The sequence below is a fragment of the Fusarium oxysporum genome, chromosome IV, assembly GCF_013085055.1.
Source record: "Fusarium oxysporum Fo47 chromosome IV, complete sequence".
NCBI classification, from domain to species: domain Eukaryota; kingdom Fungi; phylum Ascomycota; class Sordariomycetes; order Hypocreales; family Nectriaceae; genus Fusarium; species Fusarium oxysporum.
Genome location: NC_072843.1, coordinates 3,063,453 through 3,087,212, shown reverse-complemented (window position 1 = coordinate 3,087,212; position 23,760 = coordinate 3,063,453). Strand labels below are relative to the sequence as shown.

At 48.3% G+C, this 23,760-nt stretch overlaps 9 protein-coding genes and 1 non-coding gene across 10 annotated transcripts; 6 read left to right on the top strand and 4 right to left on the bottom strand.

Annotated features, from left to right (window-relative positions):
* Positions 1 to 99: 99 nt before the first annotated feature.
* On the top strand, positions 100 to 2,763 carry FOBCDRAFT_249810 (pectate lyase superfamily protein-domain-containing protein; the record flags this gene model as incomplete). The annotated part of the gene is made up of 5 exons (XM_059610888.1): positions 100 to 620; positions 664 to 775; positions 819 to 1,587; positions 1,625 to 2,676; positions 2,733 to 2,763. Exons 1-5 carry the CDS (start codon positions 461 to 463, stop codon positions 2,761 to 2,763), a joined length of 2,124 nt encoding a protein of 707 aa, XP_059464708.1. The 5' UTR covers positions 100 to 460.
* A 178-nt stretch (positions 2,764 to 2,941) lies between these two features.
* On the bottom strand, positions 2,942 to 4,141 carry FOBCDRAFT_31063 (putative RNA methyltransferase). Its single transcript, XM_031178683.3, has 3 exons — positions 4,079 to 4,141; positions 3,903 to 4,027; positions 2,942 to 3,852 (listed from the first exon to the last, which is right to left on the bottom strand). Exons 1-3 carry the CDS (start codon positions 4,103 to 4,105, stop codon positions 2,982 to 2,984), a joined length of 1,023 nt encoding a protein of 340 aa, XP_031044570.1. The 5' UTR covers positions 4,106 to 4,141; the 3' UTR covers positions 2,942 to 2,981.
* Positions 4,142 to 4,289: 148 nt separating this feature from the next.
* On the top strand, positions 4,290 to 5,220 carry FOBCDRAFT_318534 (thioredoxin). Its single transcript, XM_031178684.3, has 3 exons — positions 4,290 to 4,436; positions 4,493 to 4,896; positions 4,958 to 5,220. Exons 1-3 carry the CDS (start codon positions 4,358 to 4,360, stop codon positions 5,105 to 5,107), a joined length of 633 nt encoding a protein of 210 aa, XP_031044571.3. The 5' UTR covers positions 4,290 to 4,357; the 3' UTR covers positions 5,108 to 5,220.
* A 117-nt stretch (positions 5,221 to 5,337) lies between these two features.
* Positions 5,338 to 8,032, top strand: FOBCDRAFT_221406 (mitochondrial small ribosomal subunit Rsm22-domain-containing protein). Its single transcript, XM_059609574.1, has one exon. The coding sequence runs from the start codon at positions 5,376 to 5,378 to the stop codon at positions 7,818 to 7,820; it is 2,445 nt and encodes an 814-aa protein (XP_059467093.1). The 5' UTR covers positions 5,338 to 5,375; the 3' UTR covers positions 7,821 to 8,032.
* Positions 8,033 to 8,083: 51 nt separating this feature from the next.
* FOBCDRAFT_t107 lies at positions 8,084 to 8,166 on the top strand. Its single transcript has one exon. It is a non-coding gene; the product is annotated as a tRNA-Lys (tRNA).
* A 693-nt stretch (positions 8,167 to 8,859) lies between these two features.
* On the top strand, positions 8,860 to 10,807 carry FOBCDRAFT_31059 (tetrapyrrole methylase). Its single transcript, XM_031178686.3, has 2 exons — positions 8,860 to 9,218; positions 9,266 to 10,807. The coding sequence occupies exons 1-2, from the start codon at positions 8,909 to 8,911 to the stop codon at positions 10,681 to 10,683; spliced, it is 1,728 nt and encodes a 575-aa protein (XP_031044573.2). The 5' UTR covers positions 8,860 to 8,908; the 3' UTR covers positions 10,684 to 10,807.
* Positions 10,808 to 11,059: 252 nt separating this feature from the next.
* FOBCDRAFT_318531 (uncharacterized protein) lies at positions 11,060 to 13,113 on the bottom strand (the record flags this gene model as incomplete). Its single annotated transcript, XM_059612014.1, has 3 exons — positions 11,060 to 11,750; positions 12,522 to 12,689; positions 12,741 to 13,113. The coding sequence occupies 3 exons, from the start codon at positions 13,111 to 13,113 to the stop codon at positions 11,434 to 11,436; spliced, it is 858 nt and encodes a 285-aa protein (XP_059467092.1). The 3' UTR covers positions 11,060 to 11,433.
* A 518-nt stretch (positions 13,114 to 13,631) lies between these two features.
* FOBCDRAFT_200427 (uncharacterized protein) lies at positions 13,632 to 15,609 on the bottom strand (the record flags this gene model as incomplete). Its single annotated transcript, XM_059608969.1, has 5 exons — positions 13,632 to 13,888; positions 14,117 to 14,393; positions 14,518 to 14,944; positions 15,012 to 15,242; positions 15,290 to 15,609. The coding sequence occupies 5 exons, from the start codon at positions 15,607 to 15,609 to the stop codon at positions 13,632 to 13,634; spliced, it is 1,512 nt and encodes a 503-aa protein (XP_059467091.1).
* A 627-nt stretch (positions 15,610 to 16,236) lies between these two features.
* FOBCDRAFT_239131 (pyridoxal phosphate-dependent transferase) lies at positions 16,237 to 17,698 on the top strand (the record flags this gene model as incomplete). Its single annotated transcript, XM_031178690.3, has 5 exons — positions 16,237 to 16,368; positions 16,415 to 16,456; positions 16,514 to 16,916; positions 16,966 to 17,623; positions 17,677 to 17,698. 5 exons carry the CDS (start codon positions 16,237 to 16,239, stop codon positions 17,696 to 17,698), a joined length of 1,257 nt encoding a protein of 418 aa, XP_031044577.3.
* Positions 17,699 to 17,711: 13 nt separating this feature from the next.
* Positions 17,712 to 19,208, bottom strand: FOBCDRAFT_31054 (uncharacterized protein). The gene is made up of 2 exons (XM_031178692.3): positions 18,589 to 19,208; positions 17,712 to 18,477 (listed from the first exon to the last, which is right to left on the bottom strand). Exons 1-2 carry the CDS (start codon positions 18,933 to 18,935, stop codon positions 17,907 to 17,909), a joined length of 918 nt encoding a protein of 305 aa, XP_031044579.2. The 5' UTR covers positions 18,936 to 19,208; the 3' UTR covers positions 17,712 to 17,906.
* Between the last annotated feature and the right edge of the window lie 4,552 nt (positions 19,209 to 23,760).

Below are 23,760 nucleotides of genomic sequence, written 5' to 3'. Positions count from 1 at the left end.
TGATTATCTTACCTGATAGACTTGTCGTGGGTGATAACGGCAGCAGTTGCTCTTGTCATGAGCTGACACTGCCTGGAGGTATTTTCATCTCTTGTGTAGGTAAAGTTGGAGCTGATGAATCACTGCCCTACCTTAGACTTGTTCCACTACAGATGATTAGTATCTGTGATCATATCCCCCGTTGCACTCTGGACCAGACTTGGGATGATGTATCCGGTTGCCACGGGGAAGGTGCAGTCGTGATCTTGAACACATGCAGAGGAAAGGCAGAGCGACAGTCAACAAGCTCTTTCCCATTTCTTGACCAAAGAGATGCTCGGCCGTAACTTCTTCTCGCTCAAATATCTACCTACCTACAACTTCTTGACCGTCTTCGTTTAACTCTGGTTTTCTTGATTAACTCACACGTTTTCGACTTGAGCTATATATTCACACTCGCGCTCTTGTCAGGTTCTTCATTATGAAGTTCCTCCTCCTTTTCCTATTCACCCTTTGGGGTAGTGTCGATGCGAGGTACTGGCTTGAGGATATCGAGCACCGTGGGACTGCTCCCTATTATCCTGACAAGCTTTACCCTGTGTTTCGCAACGTGAAAGACTTTGGTGCTATTGGCGACGGAGGTTCGTACTTCACTAGGAGTCAGTTTCATAGCTAACAAAACAGTTGCGGACGACACGGCCGCTATAAATGCAGCAATTAGTGAAGGTGTTCGATGTATTCCTGGTGTGTGCAAAGGAAGCACTATTTCACCTGCGACTGTCTATATCCCAGCTGGGTGAGTGCGCAGAATAACATCGCTAATCCAGTATTGCTAACAGAGAAAGAACGTATCTCATCAGCAACTCCCTCATTGATTTGTACTATACGCAAATTATTGGTGACCCCACAAACCGGCCTGTCATCAAAGCATCCGCCTCCTTTTCTAAGCAAAGCTTCGGCTTAATCGACGGGAACCCCTATCTGTCTACTGGTTCCCTCGCATGGAACTCGACAAACGTCTTTTTTCGCCAAATTCGTAATCTGGTTTTGGATACAACTGCCCTTCCCCCAGACTTTCATGCCGTGGGTATACACTGGCCGTCATCTCAGGCAACAGCTATCACCAACTGTGTGTTCCAACTGTCGACCGTTCCTGGAAATCAACACACAGGCCTTCTCATAGAAGAAGGCTCAGGGGGACTTCTCAATGATCTTTACTTCTTTGGTGGGGGAAATGCCACAGTTTTGGGTAATCAACAGTTTACAGCACGTAACCTCTGGTTCTCTAATGCCGACGTCGCGATATGGATGACCTGGGACTGGGGGTGGACTTTCAAGAGTACCGTGTTTAAAAACTGTCGAGTGGGCATCAAGATGGACGATTCCTCGTTTGGTGTTGGCTCTATCACGATCCTTGACAGTTGGTTCGAGAATGTTGATGTGGCTATTGCTACAACACGCAACAGTTCACAGAGTATCAGAAGCACAGCTTCTTTGGCGATGGAAAACGTCAAATTTCAGAATGTGAACAACGTTCTCATGGGCCCTGCAGGTACTGATCTGGCACGTTCTGCTATAGCACCAGTGGAAAGCGCTGTTTTCCTGATGGTAGGCCAACTCACAGAACTGTGAACATTACTAATAGAATCAGGGGCACTACACGAACTGGGAGGGCACATTCGATGCGACGGCCCTTTATCCGCTTCCTTTCACTCGGAGTCAAAATCTCCTTGATCGCAACATCTACTATGAGCGATCAAAGCCTCAGTACGAGCAAGTTCCAGGCAGTTCCTTCATCTCAGCAAAAGCAAATGGTGCATACGGTGACGCATCACATGATGACACTCAGGCGCTCAATGCCTTATTACAGTACACAGCGGCAAAAGGGCTCATTGCATATCTCGACGCAGGATACTACATGGTTTCAGACACTATACACATCCCACCAAATGCCAGAATTGTGGGTGAAGCCCTTGCGTCGATCATCATGGGGACAGGACCCAACTTTGGGGACCTGAACAAACCTCGGCCTGTCGTTCAAGTTGGTCGCCCCGGTGATGTTGGCCATATAGAGTGGTCAGATACAATAGTATCAACGCGTGGGCCAACGGCAGGTGCCGTCCTAATTCAGTATAATTTGTTCGCTCCTGGAGCCCCCTCAGGCATGTGGGATGTACATGCTCGCGTTGGAGGCTTTGCCGGGACATATCTTCAAGTTCCAGACTGCCCTGCTATCAAAGGGACAAACACTGTTAACCCGAGATGTCTGGCAGCATACATGAGCTTTCACGTAACAGCTTTCGCTGGGGGTCTATTCACAGAAAACTGTTGGTTTTGGGTTGCAGATCACGACCTTGAGGATCAAAAATACCAACGTGTTTCCATTTTTGCAGGACGAGGAGTTCTTGTGGAGGCACAAAGAGGCCGCATCTGGCTCAGTGCATCTGGCTCAGAACACCATGTTCTGTATCAGTACCAACTCGCCAACACCAGAGACGTTTATATTGGCCACGCACAGACAGAACAGGCATACTTTCAACCCATACCTATGGCTCAATACCCATTCCCGCCTGTGACAGCACTGAACGATCCAAACTTTCAGCAAGACTGCCAGAACGACTCTGATCCAGCTGGATGCAACATAGGATGGGGCATGAGAATTCTCAACTCCAGCAACGTTGCCGTCTATGGGGCAGGGTTGTATTCGTTTTTCACGAATTACAACGACACCTGTGCTAGCAACAAATCTCCAGGATATTGCCAGGCGAGAACTTTGAGCATTGAAGGCACCAGCGCTGGAACGAGGTTTCTAGGATTGACTACAGTGGGCACCAGGATCATGGTGCATCGAGATGGGATGGATTTGGCTCCGGCTAGTGACAACAACAGCACATTTGCAGACACTTTGGCTTTGTATGTATCATGAGCATTTGACATACTTTTTTGACGTCAGATAATGCAGGGGGAAGCTTAACAAGGGTATCGTTCGCTATACCAGTAAACTAACTAGAATCCCAAATACCTCTCAATGTTGCCAAAGCAATAAACACAGCTTCATCTGTCCTGATATTCCGGCATCCTTGACCAGGCAAAATATTAACCCAGTGGTCGAACAACTCCTTGGTCCTGGGACCCTGGATGTCCATACTGCTGAGCTCTTGGTCGTTCATTGCCGCAAACTCCAGACCTCGCGGGCCACCAAAGACAATGATAAGATGGTTGAAGTTGACTCTCTTAGACGGCGGGAAAACCCTAGAGGCCGGGATACCACGTTCGGAGGTGCCAATACTAACATCGTACCCATTCTCGTAAGGACTCTCAGTGAAAACATTGGAAAGGGAACTGGCCCTTCTAACAGTGTATCCCCAATAGTAGCCGCCCTCAGTTCTTGGTGCAGCAGGATGCACAGGTTCAGGGTATTGGGTCTCATCCTCGGAGAACTTGAGTGTTATCCGTGTCTTTGGAGGGATCTTAGCCTCAACCTCGACAGGCTCCCCCAGGCCAACTTCAACGAGCGAACCGGAACCTGTGCTAGTTTCACCAGGAATAACTATTCCTTCTCGATAAGAGATCCAGTCCTTGGGGTTTGGGTGGTGGGGCATGTCGAGAGTAGGCAACATGGCAGTGAGTCGCAGGTTAGGGTGGAGAGGGAAGAGGGCTTTGCGCATAAATGGCGGCGCCTCTAGGTAGGTTAGAATGTGCGTGAGGAAATGGCATGGGTCGGTGTCGCCTGTGTAACTGTTGGTATCTGTGTGACGAGGTCGGGCCGAGAGAGGAGAATCGTCAAAAACAACCACTTCATCGACAGAGAAAGCAGCAAGGGCACGAGCAATGCGCGCGGGTTGGTTCATTCGCTGGTCAGCAGAAGCAAGGCTGTGATTGTTAGTTAGTACGGGAATAGCTACTACCAGTAAGCTACATACTCTGAGAGAATACTGCTGGGAACAGCAACGGAGATGGTCCATGGTCGACCACCTTCAATTGGGTCAAATATCGTGGAAGGTCTGGCGGAACCTCCCTCCCGACCATTATGTTCGGTTTTGCGTTTCTGTTAAAAGTTAATACATTGGTGTGAATTTAGGGTTGATTGATAACTGACTTTAGAGTTACGCTCTGAGTAAGACATCTTGCTGTTAAGGATTGATAAGATCCGAATAGTATAGATCACCTCAGGTAAAGTTGCGACAGCCAGCTCTAAACAAAAAGTTGTGATAGTGGGGCCAAATGTCCGGCAGAATCTTTCCGCCTTTGTCACCGCCTACCTAACACGGAGCTTTCGAGGGTCGCCCGCGCTTCGTCAGCATCATAGCGAACAGAATGCGACAAATGTGGCCTTTCACGACAAGCAAACAGACTCAACAATAACGAAATCGCAACCATGAGCGGCCCCATTAACATTGCTTCTGAGCCCGAATGGAGTAGTCTCCTCTCGGGTACAAATGTGGTGATCGCAGATTGTACGTTCGAACATTCCGCGACCACCCATATGATCACTAACACTACTTCTACTAAGTCTACGCCGACTGGTGTGGTCCCTGCAAGATGATCGCGCCTACATTCGAAGCTCTCGCCAAAGAACACTCACGCCCGAAGAAGGTTGCCTTTGCAAAGGTCAACGTCGATAACCAGTCCGGCATCGCTCGAGCCCAAGGTGTTTCCGCCATGCCGACCTTCAAGATCTTCCACAATGGCACCTGCATCGAGACCATCAAGGGCGCCAACCCTCCCGCTCTTACGGCAGCTATCAATAATGCGGTCAAGCTTGGCGGACCAGCTACTGGCAATGTTTTCAAGACTCCCGGGCGAACGCTCGGTGGCGAGTCACGATCTGCCTCGCTGTCCAAGCAGTGGAACTTGAAAGGCTTTTTCGATGCTCTAATAGCGTTCTTTGGACTATACTTTGTTTCTTTGTTCACGGTAAGTGACTGACTGTCGGTCTATCAGTGTGGAATATTGGGGTTTGCTAATTAGATGGTAGTTTGACCCGTATAAGTCAGCGGAAGAGAGCCCTTTCAACCTTCATCGTAAACCGGCACCAAGAAACGCTGGTGGCTCGCAGAGCGCCGGTGGTGCCAGAGCTCCTCCACGTTCGTCCTTCAAGACGTTGGCAGATCTTGGTGGTGATTAAGAGAAACTTCGGGTATGGCGTTAATCGGTATAGGGCCTACATGGGCATGGTTATTCAATCTTTTCAGGCGAACTTACTATACAGTTCTAGAATCATTCGACTCGTTTATATGATCTTGACTCTCCATTTTTCATTGCATGGTGACCATTTAGCTGAAGCGTAAAGACAATTGCCACAAAGTCACGTGATTGCGCGTCAAGACAAAAAACTCCCAATGAAGCTCTTTAAAACTTCAACTCCATACCCTCAAATTTGTATAGTACGGAAAATGTTGTCGGCCAGAAGGATCCGAAATGCTTGTCCGAGGTGTAGTGCTTCTTCTTTAACGGTATCTTCACGGTTTTATTCTACTTCCACTCCTTTACTTCGCCCACAGCATATTTCTTCCTCCCGTTACTTGCAGCCCAATAGGAACGCAGCAATTACACAGGCATTTTCGACGTCAAGATGTTTGCGACAAGACACACAAACAACGGGACAAGCGTCGCCGGAGGAAATTGAGCAAGTTGTTCGAGACGCGAAACAGAGATTTCGAGATACTTTACCAAAAGGATACCTTAACGATGAAGAATATGCGGTATACGAACGATTATACGGTGCGCCGCTACGTGAGACGAGACCTGAAGATGTCGGTATTCCAGAGCATGCGGACATGGGACCACAACCCCCACGGCCAGATAATGAAGGTATTCTATTGAGGCAGCTTGAGGGTGGCGAATTTGAAGAGGTCACTTACGAAATTCCTATGAATGAGAGTGTTGAGGACATAAACGAGCCAATTCCGGAAACCGACTTGGAGGACCGCGCAATCGGCCAAATGGTACCAGGCTACGTCGATTTAGTTGCCAGAAGCCAACGAGAATACGATGCACTACAGAAGCTTTCAGAGGACTTCAAGGTCGCACAGCAGAAGCAACAAGAGGCTGAAGATGAAGCGGCGGCTCAGGAAGAAATAGGGATGGAACGGCTGGAGGAAGATACAGAAGCGACTTGGCCTGAGGAGTATGAGCATAGTGAGCGGGTCACTGGCGAGGAGGCGCGATTTCACCCCTTGACTCTGGAGGGTCGCTTCTGGGGAAGTCCCATTGAGATTCTCTTGCCACAGGACGAAATGGTCATGCCGATTCGTGATCTTCTACAGCGAACCCATATCGATCACGTCAAGAGTGCCGCCGAAACTGCGTTTGGCGGTCCAGGTCTTCCTCTGTCTCCTGCGACACCTGAAGCCAAGAGGAATGGAAATATGTTTGGTGTTGGCCTTCCAGCAGATCAGCGACATATGACTGAGATTGAAGGCGATGCTTTCCTTGCAGGCTTCATGCCGCCAGCCTATGCCTCAGTGATGGCTACCCTCAAAGAAGTTCGCAAGCGAGTTGGCAGCAAGTGGCTTCAGTCCAAACTCAAAGATGGCAGTGGCATGAGCGTTCTTGATGCAGGATCTGGTGGCGCAGGCTTGATTGCCTGGGACGAGATCGTACGAGCAGAATGGGATTTACTCAAGGAAAAGGGCGAAGTCAAGGGGGACAATCCCCCAGGCAAGCGTACAGTCATTATTGGCTCTGATCGTTTACGACACCGCACCAAGACCTTCCTAGAGAACACCACTTTCCTTCCTCGACTTCCCGACTATGAGCACTCAGGAGAGATGAAGGGCGAGCATCTAGATGCGGGTAGCAAGCCTCAACCTCGCAAGAGCTACGATGTTATTATCGCCTCTCATCTCTTTCTGAAGGAAGAGCAGGACCACTATCGACAAGCAGTCCTTAACAAACTCTGGACCTTACTAAACAAAGACGGCGGTGTTCTGATTGTCCTAGAGAAGGCCCATCCTCGAGGATTTGAGGCTGTTGCTCATGTTCGAGACACCGTCCTCCGGCAGTTCCTTTTGCCTCAATCTGGAGAACCAGAGCTTGATAGCGAGGACTTCAACCCTGCTTATCAACGCGAAAAGGAGCTCGGATATGTTGTTGCCCCCTGTACTAACCAGGGGCTGTGCCCGATGTACCAGACTCCTGGTAAGAGCAAAGGCCGCAAGGATTTCTGCCATTTTAGTCAGAGATTTGTACGTCCTGCGTTCTATTCTCGAATGCTTGGAAACAGCACGAGAAACCAGGGTGAGGTGGAGTTCAGCTATGTGGCCTTTAGACGTGGCGTTGCCAAGGAGCGGTCTATAAGCGGTAAAGAGGCAGCAAACCGGGCCTTCGAAGGATACGAACACTCTGACGAAAAGCCCGACATGCAGAGCCTGCCGCGATCTATCATGCCTCCGTTGAAGAAGAAGGGCCATGTTACCCTTGACTTCTGCACACCGGAAGGCAAGCTTGAGAGATGGACCGTTACCAAGAGCCAAAGCAAACTCGCATACCACGATGCTCGCAAGTCACGATGGGGCGACCTTTGGGCTCTTGGAGCTAAGACGCGAGTTCCACGCAACGCTCGTGCTGGCAAGGGGCCCGACGACGGTGGTAAACGAGCCGGACAAGGCAAGAAGCCCAGAAAGGTCGAGATTGTCATGGGGCCTGGCGGTATCAGTGCCAGCGAGAAGAACGCCCCTCGTGAGCGTCGTGGAAAGAACAAGATGGACAAGAAGAGCCGCCTTATCAAGGAGATTCTCGAGGCGGAGGAAGAGGAAGAGAGAATAATCGCCAAGCAAATGGATGAAGAAGTAGAGGCTGAACTGCAAGACGACTCTGACAGAAGAGGTCGATCATAGGTGGATGTATTATATGTAAAATAGATGTACCAACACTGGTTCGAGGCCAGGAAGTCATGATGAGGGCATTGGGCATGATGATAGATCTCAACACCAAAACAATGTAACGATTTTATGCAATACACTCCTTGAAGCCTTCGAACCATGTTTAATTGTCGTGAAGCACTCTCCCGCAGCATAATGAGCCTCATTCAAGTCATTCAGCGTACGCGGCGACATCTTAAACGCCATTTCGAGGATTGAACCTCAACAATAAGAGCCACGCCCGGTTAGCTCAATCGGTAGAGCGTGAGACTCTTACGAGTACGCGATCTCAAGGTTGCGGGTTCGACCCCCGCATCGGGCTGTTCCTATAAATTCGATTGCGAGCGTTTGCGAGGCTTTCTTTTTTGTTTTTTTTGTGTTCTGTGATAGTTTGCGCTGCGGTGTCATGGTGATGTTTTTGGCGTGAGCCTTTACGATGATGCGTCAAGCAAGAGACTATTTTATCTTTTTGTCTGCTCCTGACGAATGACGATTTAGGATCCAATTGGCCTTGCCATTCCTTCATCATGACATGGATTGAACCACTAATACGTAGGCGAAGTCCATATCATGGCCATTTGGTTATCACGTGTTTTGATATCAGATGGTTTTCTCGAAATTTGCATCTCCGCCCAAGAACCAAAACCACGGAATTCCATGCTATGCATCAGATCATCTTATCGCTTCCCACACTCAAAAATAACGTGCTTTATCGCAATTCTGACATCTCCGGTTGCGGGCCGCGGAAGTCGGCGATTGCGTTATCAAGGGTGTCTTTGGTGCCCGCCGACAGCCCGATTAGAGAGATGGCGTGAGTTTGAGCCAATGACACGAGCCTGATTTGGAGTCTTTGGAGGGGGAGGGGCAATGGGGTAACTTTTTTTTCTTCTATCGGCTCATGAGGGAGGAGCAGGGGTTCAGGGTCTAGTCTCGTTCAGTTCATGAGAGAGCTCTTTTATAAGCCGACCGAGTCTCGCAGTCGCGACATTTTGGTGCGTTTTTGCTGAGGTGAAATATTTCTTTTCTTTATTTTCTGTATAAGCAGATCAATCAAATTATTCGAAATGGCGTCAATAATACCTTCATCGCTTCTCGCAGCTCTCAACTGCAGAGGCAATACTCATCTCGTTATCGGCACGAACCCGCTCGCTGCGACTCGATGTACCCAGTCTCTAAGCTCTGGCGCAAAACCAATCCTTATTGCCCCCGAAGGCTCTGAGCTTCACTATGCTCTGCAGAAGAAGATCGACGATGGCAGTGTCCAATGGCACAAGAAGCAGTTCGAAGACGCCGATTTGCTAAGACTTGGGCGCGAGGAAGTGGATGGTGTAGTCGATGCTGTCTTTGTCACATCAGGACCACGAGACCCTCAAAGTAGGTCTTGTAACAAAGGACAAAGTCAATATACTAAAAATTATCAGGTCTTCATATTTCTACCCTCTGCAAACGAAATCGCATTCCCGTAAACGTCGTTGACGCTCCTCAACTCTGCACATTCTCTCTCCTCTCGACACATACCGACGGCCCGCTCCAGATCGGCGTCACTACAAATGGCCGTGGCTGTAAGCTAGCCTCGAGAATTCGTCGTGATATTGCCGCTTCCCTCCCCGTCAACTTGGGTGCTGCCTGCACACGCCTCGGAGACGTCCGCCGCCGCATCCATGATGAAGACTCCCTAGGCGCTCAAGACGACCCCGCCTCTCTCGATGACTCGTACGACCAAAACGCTCAATTCAACCGTTTAATTACTGAGGAGGATGCGAAGAACCGAAGGGTGCGCTGGTTGAGTCAGGTCTGCGAATACTGGCCCCTGAAGCGCCTCGCTGCTATTACCGACAATGATGTTGAGACGGTTCTCAAGTCATACCCCGGTAATGGCCCTGATATCAAGCGTGATCCTGGTACGCCAGAGAAGCGTGTTGGTACCATTATCTTGGCTGGTAGCGGACCTGGTCACCCTGATCTCCTCACCCAGGCTACTCATAAGGCTATCAAGACCGCTGATCTTATTCTTGCTGATAAGCTGGTGCCTTCTGGCGTCCTTGACCTTATCCCCCGCCGCACTCCTGTTCAGATCGCTCGCAAGTTCCCCGGTAACGCAGATCGCGCTCAAGAAGAACTTCTTGAGATGGCTCTCGCCGGAGTTCAAGAGGGCAAAACAGTCTTGCGCCTCAAGCAGGGTGATCCATATGTATATGGACGTGGTGGTGAGGAGGTGGCCTACTTCCGTCAACACGGCTTTGGAGACAGAGTATCGGTTCTCCCAGGTGTTACGAGTGCTTTAAGTGCTCCTCTTTTCGCAGCCATCCCTCCTACGCAACGTGATGTTGCTGACCAGATCCTGATATGCACTGGCACGGGCAAGAAGGGCAAGGCTCCTTCACCACCAGAGTTCGTGCCCAGCCGTACTGTGGTCTTCCTCATGGCCCTTCACCGAATCAACGGCCTCATTCGTGAGCTGACCACTCACATCGAGCTTGAGCCTCTTGCTCCGGCTAATGAAGAGGCTGCTTCATCGCAGCCCCCTCCTCCACCAGAACCTACTCAAGTCTCGCCTGTAACAGGCGAGAGCAAGCGAGTACTCTGGCCCCGCAACACTCCGTGTGCTGTCATTGAGCGTGCCAGTTGTCCCGATCAGCGGGTTATTAGAACCACACTTGAGCATGTTGCTGAGGCCATTGAGACAGAGGGCAGCCGACCTCCAGGTCTCTTGGTTGTTGGACGATCTTGCGAGACTCTTTTCACCCCTGAAAAGGGTCGAGCTTGGGTCGTTGAGGAAGGATTTAGAGGAATGGAGATAGAAGACTTCACTGTCGGCCTTGATGCCTTGCAAGCATGATTCATGATATCCTATATGATTTGGTTTGGAGTTTACGCGGGCATGATAAAGGTTGCATAGCTGGAGTTGGGTACATCTGGATATTACTTCTACATAGACTCATATCAACAACGATCATTACTATCCAATCTTTATTCACTCTGCACGCGAACGCTTCGTGTTTAGCGGTGCATCGCCGTCCTCCTCTGACGGTCTCTTGCTTGCCAAAGTTTTCCGCAAGTCTTCCTGTCCAGGCTTTTCCAATAGGACCAGCTCTTAATACTTCTCATCATCCGAAAAACCTTTTAAGTAGTCACCTCTCAACCCACGGAGCTGGCTCCCCACTTCTCGAAAGGCTTTTTTTGCCAGTCGCGCAATTCCTTGTCGAAATTTGTCCCCAGCTTTGTAATCGTCCGCTGGACCTTTAAACCAGCCTCCATTCTTTTAGGTGAGTAGATCGGATCTCTTAGACGATACTCAAGGTAGTGCAGGTGTGCGCGATCGATTGACAATTCCCATTATTGCTGTTCAGGATCCTCAAGGAAAGCATCAAGCCATTGACAGTCTTTGCACTCCTCTGTTGTAGTCCTACAGGGAGGCTTCTTGTGAGCCCATCCTACCAGTTCGTCTGGCCGGGAATTGATCGGACGATGGGGTACCTCTCGCAGCGCGGTTTCCAGGAAATCCTGCACTGCTGGAATTGTAGGCGCCTCATTTGCCTCCAGAACCTTGATAAGAGGCTCAAGAAATTTGTCATATATGCCATAGTTTTCAAATGGGAGCCAAAGCTCCTTGTCGTTGAAAGTTTTGCAGTTCCGCTCCAATATCCGCCAAGCTTCTTGTCCCGCACAATTTGATATAGCCTTCTTTCAGCTGCTCGACGAGTTCACTGCCTTGAGACCACCGGCCCGTAATCAGACCAGATTTGAGCTTTTCTACTGGGAAATCCAATTGTCCATCATGCTCATGGGTGAATTTGTAGAGCTCAGGGAATTTCTTGAATGAACCAGTTCTCTCAGATGACATGTGCTGTAGAAGAAACAACAAAAGGGGAGCTTTCAGCTCTCGGTACGATTTTCTGAAGAAAGCTAGCAGTGTTAGTAATTTGCTCCTCTTGAGTCACGCAACATCTCTGACCAACTTACGTTTGAAGTATCCATTCTTCATCTCCACTGCGCTTTTTTGGAGTTGAGGAGGGAAAGTGGGTGGTCATGCTTCCATGAAGCCTGAGATTGTAGCTTTTCTTCGCAAATGGGATCTGCCCAGACCTGGAATCTCTCAAATAGAGGGGGGTGCTTTGCCAATGACTTGAAAGCAGCACAAAAGGAATCGAAGTCTTTAGCTGAAACAGTGTCTTTGATGAGTTCTTGGAACCTATTGTGCTTATGTCAATATCGTAAATTTCATCGCAAAGCCATAATGAGTTCGAACTACCAATAATTCCAATCGATCGCTTGTTCTTTGTCATCGAAGTGCTTTCTCAGATGATTTACCAGCCCTCAGCTAATGTCCTCTCCGTGCGATCGGAAATTCTTTCTGAAACATTCCAGAAAAGTCTTCGTGTTCTCGAGCTCCAAAGCACACTTCGAGATAAGACCTGGAACTCAACCCTTTGACCATAGTTGCATGCGGAGACACGAAGCGTTCTCCATGAAATCTGTAGTAATTTGTCTTGAATATGGATCATCTCGGTATTTCAAAAGATCTTGATACACCATTTCTGTCAAAATAATCCTCTTTTATGGTGCAAGACGGTCTTTAGGAGAGCCTGTTCGAGCATAACTGGTGAAGGTACTCCTTCGGCATAAGATAGGCTACCGTCTTGTCATAATGAAACACGCGCGGCTCTTCGGCCTTACCAAACAACCCCCCTTCATCCTCGATATCAGGGGCTTCCCTCCCAATATCGTAGTCCAAGAAATCTTCAAGGTTGAGAACGAGTTCTGAAGAAAGTTGATCACCGTTCAGATTGTACAGAGTCCTGAGGGTAGTTTGATCTTGGTACTCATCACAGTCATCTATGTCAACTTGGAAATGCGTTGTTTGTCCAAACATGAATTAGAAGCAAGCTTCTGAACAGATCTCGTTCAAATAGCGCCCAATGGATCGATCGCGGCCTTTAAGATTTCTCAAGCACAAGCTTGACTCTGTGTAAAGGTGGTCTAGGGGGTACAGAAGTTTACCGACTTTGGGGAGGTCAGTCCGAAACCTAGCCAGCATGGATTTGAGACCCTTGGTTTGATGGAAGAAGGTGGAGGCCGATAGCTCATCTTCCCCCGCTGCAAAGAGTTTGTAGGTGAGGACGAGTCGATATCCAGATGTCAGTCGCTCGACTTCATGTGTCACATCTGAATACCAGGACATGGCTGTGAGGTCAAACTCGGGAGTTTTGGGCTGTTGAAAGACGTCGTTTTTGAGATCCAAAGGACAAGCAAACGTTACAGCCCTCATATTGCGAGGGAAGACAGACGACAAGAGTTCCGATCATGCCTTGTTCCTTTCCTGAATCTTTATGGGGTTGGAAGAACGATCCAGGTTCGTAGAGGAGTAGCTTGTGAGGATCGGCTCGTAGTTCGAACAAACCGAGTCCTCTGGCCGTATAGCGCAGTATCCTTGAGCTAAAGTCCTCGAACCAGTTTTTGTTCACGAGATTGAAATTCGAGGCATCGAGCTCCCATGTATTGCGTACTGAAGTGTCGACAACCGTCCTATTACGATGGTCAAAGGGCGCCTGTTGGCAAACGCTCTTTATTGCCTGCGCATCATCCTCTTTTAGTGTTAGGCAGATAGGACGATCCCCTTCAATTACAAGCTGGATTCGCATATTCAGCGTAAATATCGAAGGTACTAAATGTCACCGGTGGATCGGATCGAGTCGAGCGTGCGTGACAACACATGAGTACTCTCGGCATATTCGTCAACTGAGGAACTGTCAGATCCCTCATCTGAATAGTCGGACATGGTGTGGTCTAACTCGCCAGTTCGGTCTGGCTTGGGTTTTTGTTGACGTTCTGGTAATATTGTGGAGTTGCGAGGAGTAGGTTTATCTTGTCAAGAAAATGATGGACAGGTTTGACTTTAAATGCCTGCCCGCTGGAAATGGCCGTTGCACTGTCCCTGCCGTGGCGTGTGCAATGTTTGGATAACAGCTGCCACAAGCCACGGATGAATGCAGAGACCTTCCTGCTGGTAAAATTGAACGTAGCGATTGAACAATAATAAGACACTGAGTTTGTTCGCAGTGCTAAACATTGCCCGCTTCCGTCTGACCTGCTGTTTGATTGTACGGCAGACCCCGGTCTATGGCGCCCATCTCGGAGGTGCAGAGCCGTTAACCAGGCTGTGATCCATCTCCAGTGGGTGGCCTTCTCACTTCAGCTGAATTCAGGGGTGGCCCGTATGGAGTTACTCCCTCCAGCAAGATGATCTCACGGTATCGTTGCTCACCAAGTACCTTCCTCATGAAATGCCCCCGGAGAGGTTGAAGAACCTTCTCTAAGCCGCTGTAGTTGGAAAACCAAGCTTCGCAAGTCAGGTTGAGCCTGGGCTGCCGTCTTGGTCACCCTGAGTTTCTCACACGTGCCGGTTGTCTGATTCAATACTATTAAAGCTTGGAGCGACTCTTCTACCCCAATAGCATGCTCGATATGCAATCTTCGAGTCTTTGATGCGTTGAACTCCCAGACGGTATCCTGAGGCGAAGCCAAGAACCGATCCAGTTCAGCACAATCCTCACAGAACCCACAGCCTCATTCTCGGAAAAGCCAATCCGCCAACAGCCTGAGATTGCCTGGGCAAGTCAAGGCGGATGATTTTGCGGACAAGAAGCTCAAGAACTTCCAACAAAGCCGGTACCTTCCTCCATAGGCCGTCCGCGGACAATCGAATGAGGGGGGTGATCAAGCAAAAGATAAGACCGAATGGATCTTTGACAAGAATCCACTTCACCTTCTCTGTGACAAAGAGAGAAAATGTCTCTTTAAGTATCCGGGAAGCTTCTACAAATGCTCCAATAGCGTGGCACTCAGTAGTGAGCCGAACAAAAGGGCCGCAGATCATATCATGCCTTGGAGTCTGAACCAACCAAGCTTCTTCCGTAGGCTCAAGCCTATCAGGCGAGAAGTTGAGTTTACCATCGCTGTGATTTATAATGCTTTCGAACATTGCCTTTGCATGTTTCAATTGTGGTTCCTTTCTGAACTGGTAAATGTGGAACAGAAGCTGGATCAAGAGTGCGCTGTGGCCCTCGTTGTGATACCCAGACGCAACTCTGGGAAGCAGCCTAAAACGTCACATGAGCATCAAATTGACTGAAGTAAATAACGGTCGGCAAAACAAGATAGACGAACCTGTTGACAATCCAGTGAGTATTGTCGCAGCGGAGCCGGATTAAGTCGAGGATCATTTCTAGATCCTTATACTCCCAACTGAGCTCTGAGTCTAGTTTCTCGTCCATTATTGTCTCCGACCATGCATCAAAAGATTTCCATACAGGTGGACTGACAGCCAGGATAGTACGGGAAAAGTTGCGATATGATATTCCAAATCGCCCGATAGGCTTCTTTGTGATATCGTCAAGCCTGTATTGAGGTTAGGTAACACATAACTTTGGACGCAAGAAACTTACCATTCTTTCCAATCGATGGAATCTTCTGAGCCTTGGTACTTCTTTGCAAGATACTCTACAAGTACATGCACTACAGTTATGGGTGTTTTCTGGAAAGCTGTTGTGTATAGTGGCATATAACCAGACCTCAAGCACCAGTTCACAATGGGGTTGATGCATGTGCATAGCACTTGCGTGTCATTCCCAGAGTCGCAAAGCTCGTCGATTATGTTTTCTGTCAAGAAATGACCTTCAGGCGTGTAGAGACCGTCAATTGAACTTTCCACAGTTGTGAGAATGAGATTATCGGTCATCTCATGTGTGGTTTCAGCGAACAGCATGTAAAGCCCGGCCCGTCCCGTCGATGCACACCTGACGTCAGCGATACAATAGGGGCGAAGGGGAGGGAAGGAACCCTAGAATCTCTATTCTAAATGACAAAAAGAATTTGGATAAATTTAGGATAGACTTAATAGACCTTTAGGGTACCTTATTATTTTCAGCCCCTCGGCCCAGGTCCAGTAGTTTTCTTGCTCCTTAAAGGGGGGCTTGGCGTTCAAATGCCCAGCCCAATATCAGTCCATAGGTATTAAACAATGCGAGTTCACTCAAAAGAAGCCGGAACGGGTCCATGATCTTGGATCAGTTCTCCTCAATTACCCATCAAGGTTCTTCCTTCATACCGTGTTTACTTATTAGAACTACGCATATAATATGCCTAGGCCAGGTACGCCGATGAGGATGACACAAGAAATATCCTTATCTCACAACCAATATCTCACTTCGCGTTTCAATATACAATCTCCAGTCATCTACCAAATATCTATTTGTACAATACCACCAAAGGCCAGCAAGAGTCAGTTTGAGCAAGTATTGCAGATCTTACCTTAGACAGCTGACTCATCGGCCCCGCTACTATATCTCTCAAGTGAAGCATGTTGATTCACCTCAACTTCTCTGCTGCAAAGATGGGTTTCCTATCGCAAAGAGCCATAGAGGCGGTTGGCGGACTAGATCTGCCATGGAGGTTCGCACCGAGGGGGGACTATGATGCAGATCATAACCCAAATGGTTTGATATCATTTGGCACAGCTGAGCATGTACGAGAACCTTTAATCCAGAGCTTCAGAATGCTAACCATACTAGGCCTTGGTAACTGAAGAGTTGAAGGAGTTCACAGACAAGAACGTATGAGTCAACTTATCAAACCCATAAACCCGAGCAACTCGTAACTCACGCACATAGGTCACTATCTCACATGATGATTTCCTCTATCGAGGTAGTCATGCAGGGGGTCCTCGCTTCCCCAAAGCCTTAGCGGCCCACCTCAATGAATACTTCCAACCGTATAGCCCTGTAACTCCTGACATGATTCGATGCGTTGGTGCTGCTACCGCAATGCACGATATTCTTGCATGGGGAGTCGCGGATCCCGGCGATGGCGTCCTGACCAGCAGACCTGTATATGGCCGGTTCGAGCTTGATTTCGGTAACATGTCTCAGGTCAGAGTCGTATACTCCAACAATAAGATAGAAGAAGCGTTCCAAGGGGACATTGTCGAAAAGTTCGAGGAGGCGTTGTTGCGCTCTCGAAAGGCTGGGGTTAATGTCAAGATGGTACTAATCGTTAATCCCCATAACCCCCTTGGTAAGAAAATATTTGTGCTTTTCTTGCCCAAGTACCTAATACGTTTCAGGACGCTGTTATCATAAGTCAACGCTCATCAGTATAATGCAATTCTGCCAGGAATATAGACTGCATCTACTGAGCGATGAGATATACGCCTGCTCTGTTTTCGATACAGATGAGCCTGCAGTCCCCTTTACCTCGATACTTTCAATTGATCCGACTGGTCTTATAGATCCAGAACTTCTTCATGTCACTTATGGTCTTAGCAAAGACTTCGGTGCAGCTGGTCTTCGACTTGGTGCCATAATCACTCGCAGCCAACCTGTCCTCCGGGCCATCGAAGCGGCCATGCGATTCAATAACCCTTCTGGAGCCAGCTTGGCTATTGGAAGCGCCTTGCTTGAGGATCGAGCGTGGTGTCGAGCTTTTATTGACTCTTCAAGGCTGAAGCTCGCCCAAGCCCATCGCCATATCACGTCCCAGCTCAGCGACATGGGTATCAAGTACTTACCCGGCAGCAATGCAGGGTTCTTTGTCTGGGTAGATCTATCCCCATACCTTCCATCTGAGTTCGACGGAGAGTTGAACCAAGAATTTGCTCTCGCGAAACGGTTGCATAAGGTGGGCGTGTTTCTGCATCCTCGCGAGGAGCATTCTATTGAGCCGGGATGGTTCCGAATGGTATATTCGCAAGATCCAAGAACTGTTACCGAGGGGCTCCGGAGGTACGATGATGGTTATTGCATTAATGACCAAGTTTCAATGCTAATAATTCTAGAATCCATAAAGCAATATCTTAGCCTGAATGGCAGTGGAAAAGGTTAATCAAATTTATGACGGGCAAATTCAAACAAGTGTCAGAAATTTCAAAGATAGAGGTAGAAAACAGCCAGCCATCATAAGTACGAATGTAAGTGGCTGTAGCTTTGATATCACGCTAGAAATCAAACCTCAGTCCGAGTGATGATAATTTGATAGCTTATCTTGATACACTTTTGTATCTGCCACCTACTGGCCAACAGCATCCTCGAACTTCTTACCAGTCAACATGAGGAAGGCCTCTCGGTAGCGGTCTGCTGTAGCCTGAACGATGTCCTGGGGTAGCTCCACGCCCTCCTTGCCCTTGAGTCCTTCCTTAGTGAGCCAGTTGCGGATGAACTGCTTGTCAAAACTGTCCTGGTCGCGGCCAGGCATGTAGCCGGCTGCTGGCCAGAATCGAGAAGAGTCAGGGGTCAGAACTTCATCGACGAGGTAGATGTTTCCCTCTCCATCCTTGGCAAATTCAAACTTGGTGTCAGCCAAGAGAATGCCTCGCTCTTCGGCATACTTGGCGGCCTCCTCGTATATCTTGAGGGAAAGTTCCTTCACGCGGTCTGCAGTCTCACGATCACCAACCTCCTTCCAAGCGTCATCAGGGTGGATGTTCTCGTCGTGTTCTCCAGCATCAGCCTTGGTGCTTGGAGTCCAGAGAGGCTGCTTGAACTTTTGGGCTTCTTCCATACCAGGCTCGACGGGGATGCCATGAACTGTTCCCTTCTGCTTGTACTCCTTGAAAGCTGAGCCGGTCAGGTAACCTCGTCTGTTGAACTGTTAGTGCTTAAATGTCCCTATAGAGCACGAAACTGAAGACCTATTTCATATTCAAGGGAAGGTTTCGCGTGGTACTTTTGCAATGGGAATGGGGACGTACACAATTGATTCGATCTTGATGACAGAAAGCTTCTTCACGACCATCGAACGGTCCTTGATGATCTTTGCCTCTTCAGGAGTAACACCCTCGGGAATATCGAGACTGATGAAATGGGTGCGGAGGCCAGGAATGCGCTCTGTTAAAACTTTGAACCAGTGAGCTGAGACGAGGGTCAAAATCTTGCCCTTGTCAGGGATTGGGTTCTTCAGAACAGCATCGTACGCAGAGACACGGTCGGAGGCCACAAAGAGAAGGGTGTTCTTGTCTGGCAGCTCGAACAGGTCGCGCACTTTGCCCGAAGCAATCTTTTGAAAGCTTGGGAGCGAGATTTCCGTCAAAGCAGACATTGTGACTGAATTCGGTGGTTTTGAATTGATCAGGCTTGACTTATCGGAATAAAGTCAATTTGTGAGTGACCAGGATTAGTCACGGTTGTGATGATACCTGAAGGGAGAAAGTTGATGATGAGGTGATGAAAGTGTGAGGAGAAAAATTTAGCCTGTGACTTGGAAAGCTTCTCCACTGAGTCATAGAGGTATATTCCAGTGCGGTTTCGCCATTGGAGATAGCTGACCAAAGCTTTTGATGGGAAAGCACACTTTCCACCTGTGACGCCTTCCTCCTCATAAAATAACTGAACAAGAACCGATCGCACCTATTGACAGGGGCAACAAGAACGAGTCGCGCACAGTGTTTTACAGTGTCAAATGACACTTTCGGCACGGTCTCACAAGACTCCACTCCCGTAATGTTATTGGCTGCGGCTTGCTTTCAGCCAGACTTCAATATCATTCAGTAGAGTAGGGTCAGTAGGTAGTTTGAATGAGCAAGACGTAGTTCGGAGACTTTTTTTTACCATGACGGCATTCCTTTGCTTCTACTCGGTTCTTCTTCATATCAGGTCGAATTCCTATCATGGATCGCCATATCTGTATGATGACTTTCATACAGTAGGTGAGGAGTTTCGCGAGTATGAAGGCATATGGAGCAACATTAGAATGCAAAGTGGTAGCCAGCACATGTATTTTATTCAATTTATGAATCTAGAATCACACTGCCAAAAGTGTTCCCCAGAACAATATGGTATGACCACACACTAAAAAATCCACTTCCCCTTCATCTCGTGTAACATAGTCAAAGGGAGGAGAGAACATTGAAGATCCGGTGCTAAACCTGGGCCAGACGATGTTCCTATCTGAGTATAAAACATTGAACGCGATCTCATTGTAAAGCTGTGCGAGAAATTACAAGATTCTAGATCAAACGCGCCTTTCATATGAGACGTGTCACATATGTTCATGTACCACTTGTTCGGTAGTACTCATACTTCAGGAACATATGTCTTACGAGATAAATTGTTCTTGCCATTCTGCTTCTCGGACTTTTAAGTATCAGCCAATGATCTTAACACACCATTAGCTTCCGCCAAATTCACCGCGCATCTCCTAACTACTACCTACCTTGCTCAAAGATATGCTATTCTCTGTTTCCGTCTCCCAGGTCAAGCGAGAGAACTGTCGATTTCCATGCCTAAATCATAATACTAATGTCCTCAGGCATTCAAGATAGATGCTTTCTATCATAACATTAAAACATGCATTCAGTTACAGGCGGACTGGCTTCAGTCTAACAGAATGCTGTTAAAGTCACATACCCAATGTATTTAGCTTAAGTGTGGCTCTCGAGACACAAAGTTGAGAACGGCCAATTTATTACATATCGTTGCAGCCTGATTTAGAACTTGTTGACGTGCTGCCGTGCCCCCCAAGAGCTTTCCCTGCTGCCTCAGCATGGCCACTTTAATAACTTTCCTATCCCTGCCACGGCAATGCCCATAACCCCGAGAACAGGAGTAATGGACTAGGCATCAATTATGGATGCTGAAATCTCAGAAGCTTGTGAAAAAGGGGAAAGGATTCTGCAGAGTTTGGTTCTCAGTTGAAACAATGAAGATACCACCTCGATAAACTTGATATCTCATAAACGTCTTAATACTAAAGCTCAGACTTTCTCTGGCCTCAGCTATCACCAAAAGGTCCGATAAACTAGCAACACGTTAATATTAATGCTTCCGGTCTGGCTCGTGCGTCAAAACCATTCCAGTTGATCTCCTACCTGAATGGGAACTCATCTTCAGCCCTAGACTAGGCATATAAGACAACAGGCATGTGGGATTGAGCCATGGTCTTAGGCTGTTTGTACAGCGACATGTCAAAAATCATCATGGCGGGGACCTCACCTCGGACGTCACTGTCGCCTTTTTGTCCTTTTGTGTAGTAGACTCATTCATGAACCTGACATCTGTCCAATGCCCCAGCTAACCTCAATCGAATATTACTAATAAGAACGGTTGTTTTCCCAGTACAGGGGATACTGAACCACTTTTTAAGCCTTGAGAGGAGTAAGTGATAAATCCTTCGTTTTATTGCCAGGCCTGTGCAATAATAATTCAGATGTATCGTATTTCAAGAATTGAGTCAAACCTTATCTAATGGTTAGAGCCTGCCAATGAGTTCTATGCTATGACTACCTGAGGAGAAACAAAGAAGTTGTATGGGTAGCTTACGAAGTCACAAAAGACCGAACCTCCCCCGAAAAGCACACACTTGCTATTCGGCATTTACATACCTAGTAATTAGGTAGCTTTAGACATTTTAAGAAAGTACATGCTTTGATCGGGCAGTTTGGCTTTCCCTATGGCTTCAGGTTTGGTATCGACACTGACTAACATCGACTGAAGTGTCACTGATTCCTAACGACAGTGCTGGAAAGAGGATGTTCCTAAAGCTGTTCTCCGCGCTTGTTCACTGGTAAACGCTTTCCGGGGTGAGCTAACCCGAATCTTGCTACAATATCAGATTGAATGATTTCTCGGTTGTTCATTGGTATCGGTTCATTCGGCTCGCCCAAGCTTCAGGTGTCCTAATACTAATGCAGCAACACCAAATTATAAATGCCGGTGTCTGGAAATTGAAAGCCGATGGCATTTTGCTAACCACGCTGCCCATGCTTAGTCGTACATCATCAAATCAAAGAAGGCCAAATAATCAAACACCCCACACTGGCTTATATTTCAGGACCTGTCCGATCAGAGTGGACCAAAGCGAGCCGTCTTAACATTGTATGCTATAAACATCACAGCTTCGACTCTGGACAAAACCATCGGCCCTTCTTACCCCGTCTATGCTTGATACGAAACATTTCTACAAAGGATCGAATATCCCCCTGGCGCCGAGGGATGGGCATCAGCTGCGGGATCTGGCCGGGAGAAGAACGCGCCGATCATGCTTCGAATTCGGTAGTTGATGGGAATCAGGATTCAACTAGGGATAGTCCCGGCTTTAATGGGAGATAGAATGCCTGGACGTCAACATGCATACCTAGTGGCACCATGTTCGTCTCCAAGTGTAGCCCACGCTTGTGATGAATCCGCTGCTCTGTCGAGAAATCATTTCCAGGCACTCGTCAACATTGGATCATGTTCACGTAACTTGACTGGGACTGCATGGTTTGGAGGACAGAATGAAATCTTGTGAAGGCTTCACCCCTTGTCTTTTTGTGGCTATCAGACCAACCTAGTTGTCTTAGCGTAAGCTCAGCCGATGCTAGGCTGAGATCAGCATGAATGGATCGGTGTCTTCATCAAATGCTCATCACCAATGTACCGCAATCGCAAATCGTCGATTCGATCACTGAAAGTCTTGGCAAGGAGCTGTGTGGCAACTCTGGTGTGTCTGGACCTCATCGACGTGGATGATCAGCGATCAACTAATAAAGAATACAAAACGACACTATACTTATCTCGGCTTGTTTCGAGATTCAGTTCGTAGATGAGTGACCGTGAGTCCCTTGGGCCATGTCAAGGATGTCAACCGGAGAATAGTCTCGATTGTGCTTGAAGGCTCCAGGATGAGCTTTAGGAAAGTATTGTTGGCTCCTGCATATCAAATTGCGTATCATTCACCTGTAGCAAACAAGATTCCAACAGTTAAGCGTGGGGGGTTGAAAAATAGAAACGATTGATCAGGTTCATGGCGGATGATACGCAGTACAAGAGTCCAAGCAATGTCTTGAGCAATGTTGAGTTTTTAGCCCTTCTCTTGCCTTCTATACATAGCTAGTGCCCAGGTTTGGTATTGATTTACGTCAAAGCACATCCCAAGCTTCATAGATAGCGAACGAATTGCCCAAAGCTCAAACCATGGTCGTGGTCTAAATATCATCCTAGTAGAACCGGCCCTTCCCGTCATCCCTGTCCCTTGCATCGCCGTTCCTTGACCAATCACGGTCGATCCATTGGTCTCGTAACTGCTTCGAGGCCACTTAGGCGCGGTTGCAGAAGCAAGCAAGCAAGCAAACAAGCAAGCAAGCAAGAATGTCCCCTTCGCTCAGTCTCAACATGCAGGTATTGCTTATGTAGAAGGTGAAGCCCCTACCTACCCAGTGAGGCACCCATATCATCCCCCAGGGCCTTGCCTCATTATTATCGCTCTTCATCGTCTCTTGTCATAATATTTCGAGTTCTGCCGGTCTTCCTCTCCATATCTGATCATCGGGGTTCGCGTTGCCAAGTAACGCTAACATAGACGCATCACGCAGAGTTCCAGACGCTCCCGCGCAGTTCGTCTTGGCCAATTTCGTTGTGATGCCCGCTCGTCGAGGTCGTTCCAAGCCTCCCACAGCAGTTTGTTGTGCTTGCTTTTGGTCTCCTCGCCTCAGCTTGTACTGAGCAGCTCTCAAGGAGGAACTGCAAACTTATAAAGCCACGACGCGAGTGCCACGGAGCCGGTGCCAACTAACTGCAGATCAACGCTTCCTTGCCGATCAGCTGCGCGCGGTCAATCTGATCGGGTAGTTCAATACCCTTAACACCCTCGTCTTATGAGCCAATCGCCTCACCTGATCTGCCTATCCTTCGATCTCTCCTCCAAGCATACCTTATTACCTTCTCCTCTCCTGGCCATAAGCGCTTGCGCTTGCGCTCCCACAGATGCAGAGTAATCCTGCCTGAGCGACCTATCCGTACTTCTTTGAATGGTGAAAGTGAAGCGCAGCGCTTTGTGCTGACCCGCCACTACACATTGCTTGTTGTTGGCTGGACGGCGTCGCGTACCTGACCTGGCCCTGGCCTGGGCTGTCTACAGCACTTGTCGCCCTGCAGCCAATCTCCCG

Coding starts and splice junctions, on each gene's coding strand:
- FOBCDRAFT_31054 (XM_031178692.3), bottom strand. CDS start 18,935: ATGTCTGCTTTGACGGAAATCTCGCTCCCAAGCTTTCAAAAGATTGCT. Junction 18,478..18,588: donor ATCAAGATCGAATCAATTGT/GTACGTCCCCAT, acceptor ACAGTTCAACAG/ACGAGGTTACCTGACCGGCT.
- FOBCDRAFT_318534 (XM_031178684.3), top strand. CDS start 4,358: ATGAGCGGCCCCATTAACATTGCTTCTGAGCCCGAATGGAGTAGTCTC. Junction 4,437..4,492: donor AAATGTGGTGATCGCAGATT/GTACGTTCGAAC, acceptor ACTTCTACTAAG/TCTACGCCGACTGGTGTGGT. Junction 4,897..4,957: donor ACTTTGTTTCTTTGTTCACG/GTAAGTGACTGA, acceptor ATTAGATGGTAG/TTTGACCCGTATAAGTCAGC.
- FOBCDRAFT_221406 (XM_059609574.1), top strand. CDS start 5,376: ATGTTGTCGGCCAGAAGGATCCGAAATGCTTGTCCGAGGTGTAGTGCT.
- FOBCDRAFT_31063 (XM_031178683.3), bottom strand. CDS start 4,105: ATGTCTTACTCAGAGCGTAACTCTAAA. Junction 4,028..4,078: donor ACTCAGAGCGTAACTCTAAA/GTCAGTTATCAA, acceptor AACTTTTAACAG/AAACGCAAAACCGAACATAA. Junction 3,853..3,902: donor CCCAGCAGTATTCTCTCAGA/GTATGTAGCTTA, acceptor TAACAATCACAG/CCTTGCTTCTGCTGACCAGC.
- FOBCDRAFT_31059 (XM_031178686.3), top strand. CDS start 8,909: ATGGCGTCAATAATACCTTCATCGCTTCTCGCAGCTCTCAACTGCAGA. Junction 9,219..9,265: donor AGGACCACGAGACCCTCAAA/GTAGGTCTTGTA, acceptor AAAAATTATCAG/GTCTTCATATTTCTACCCTC.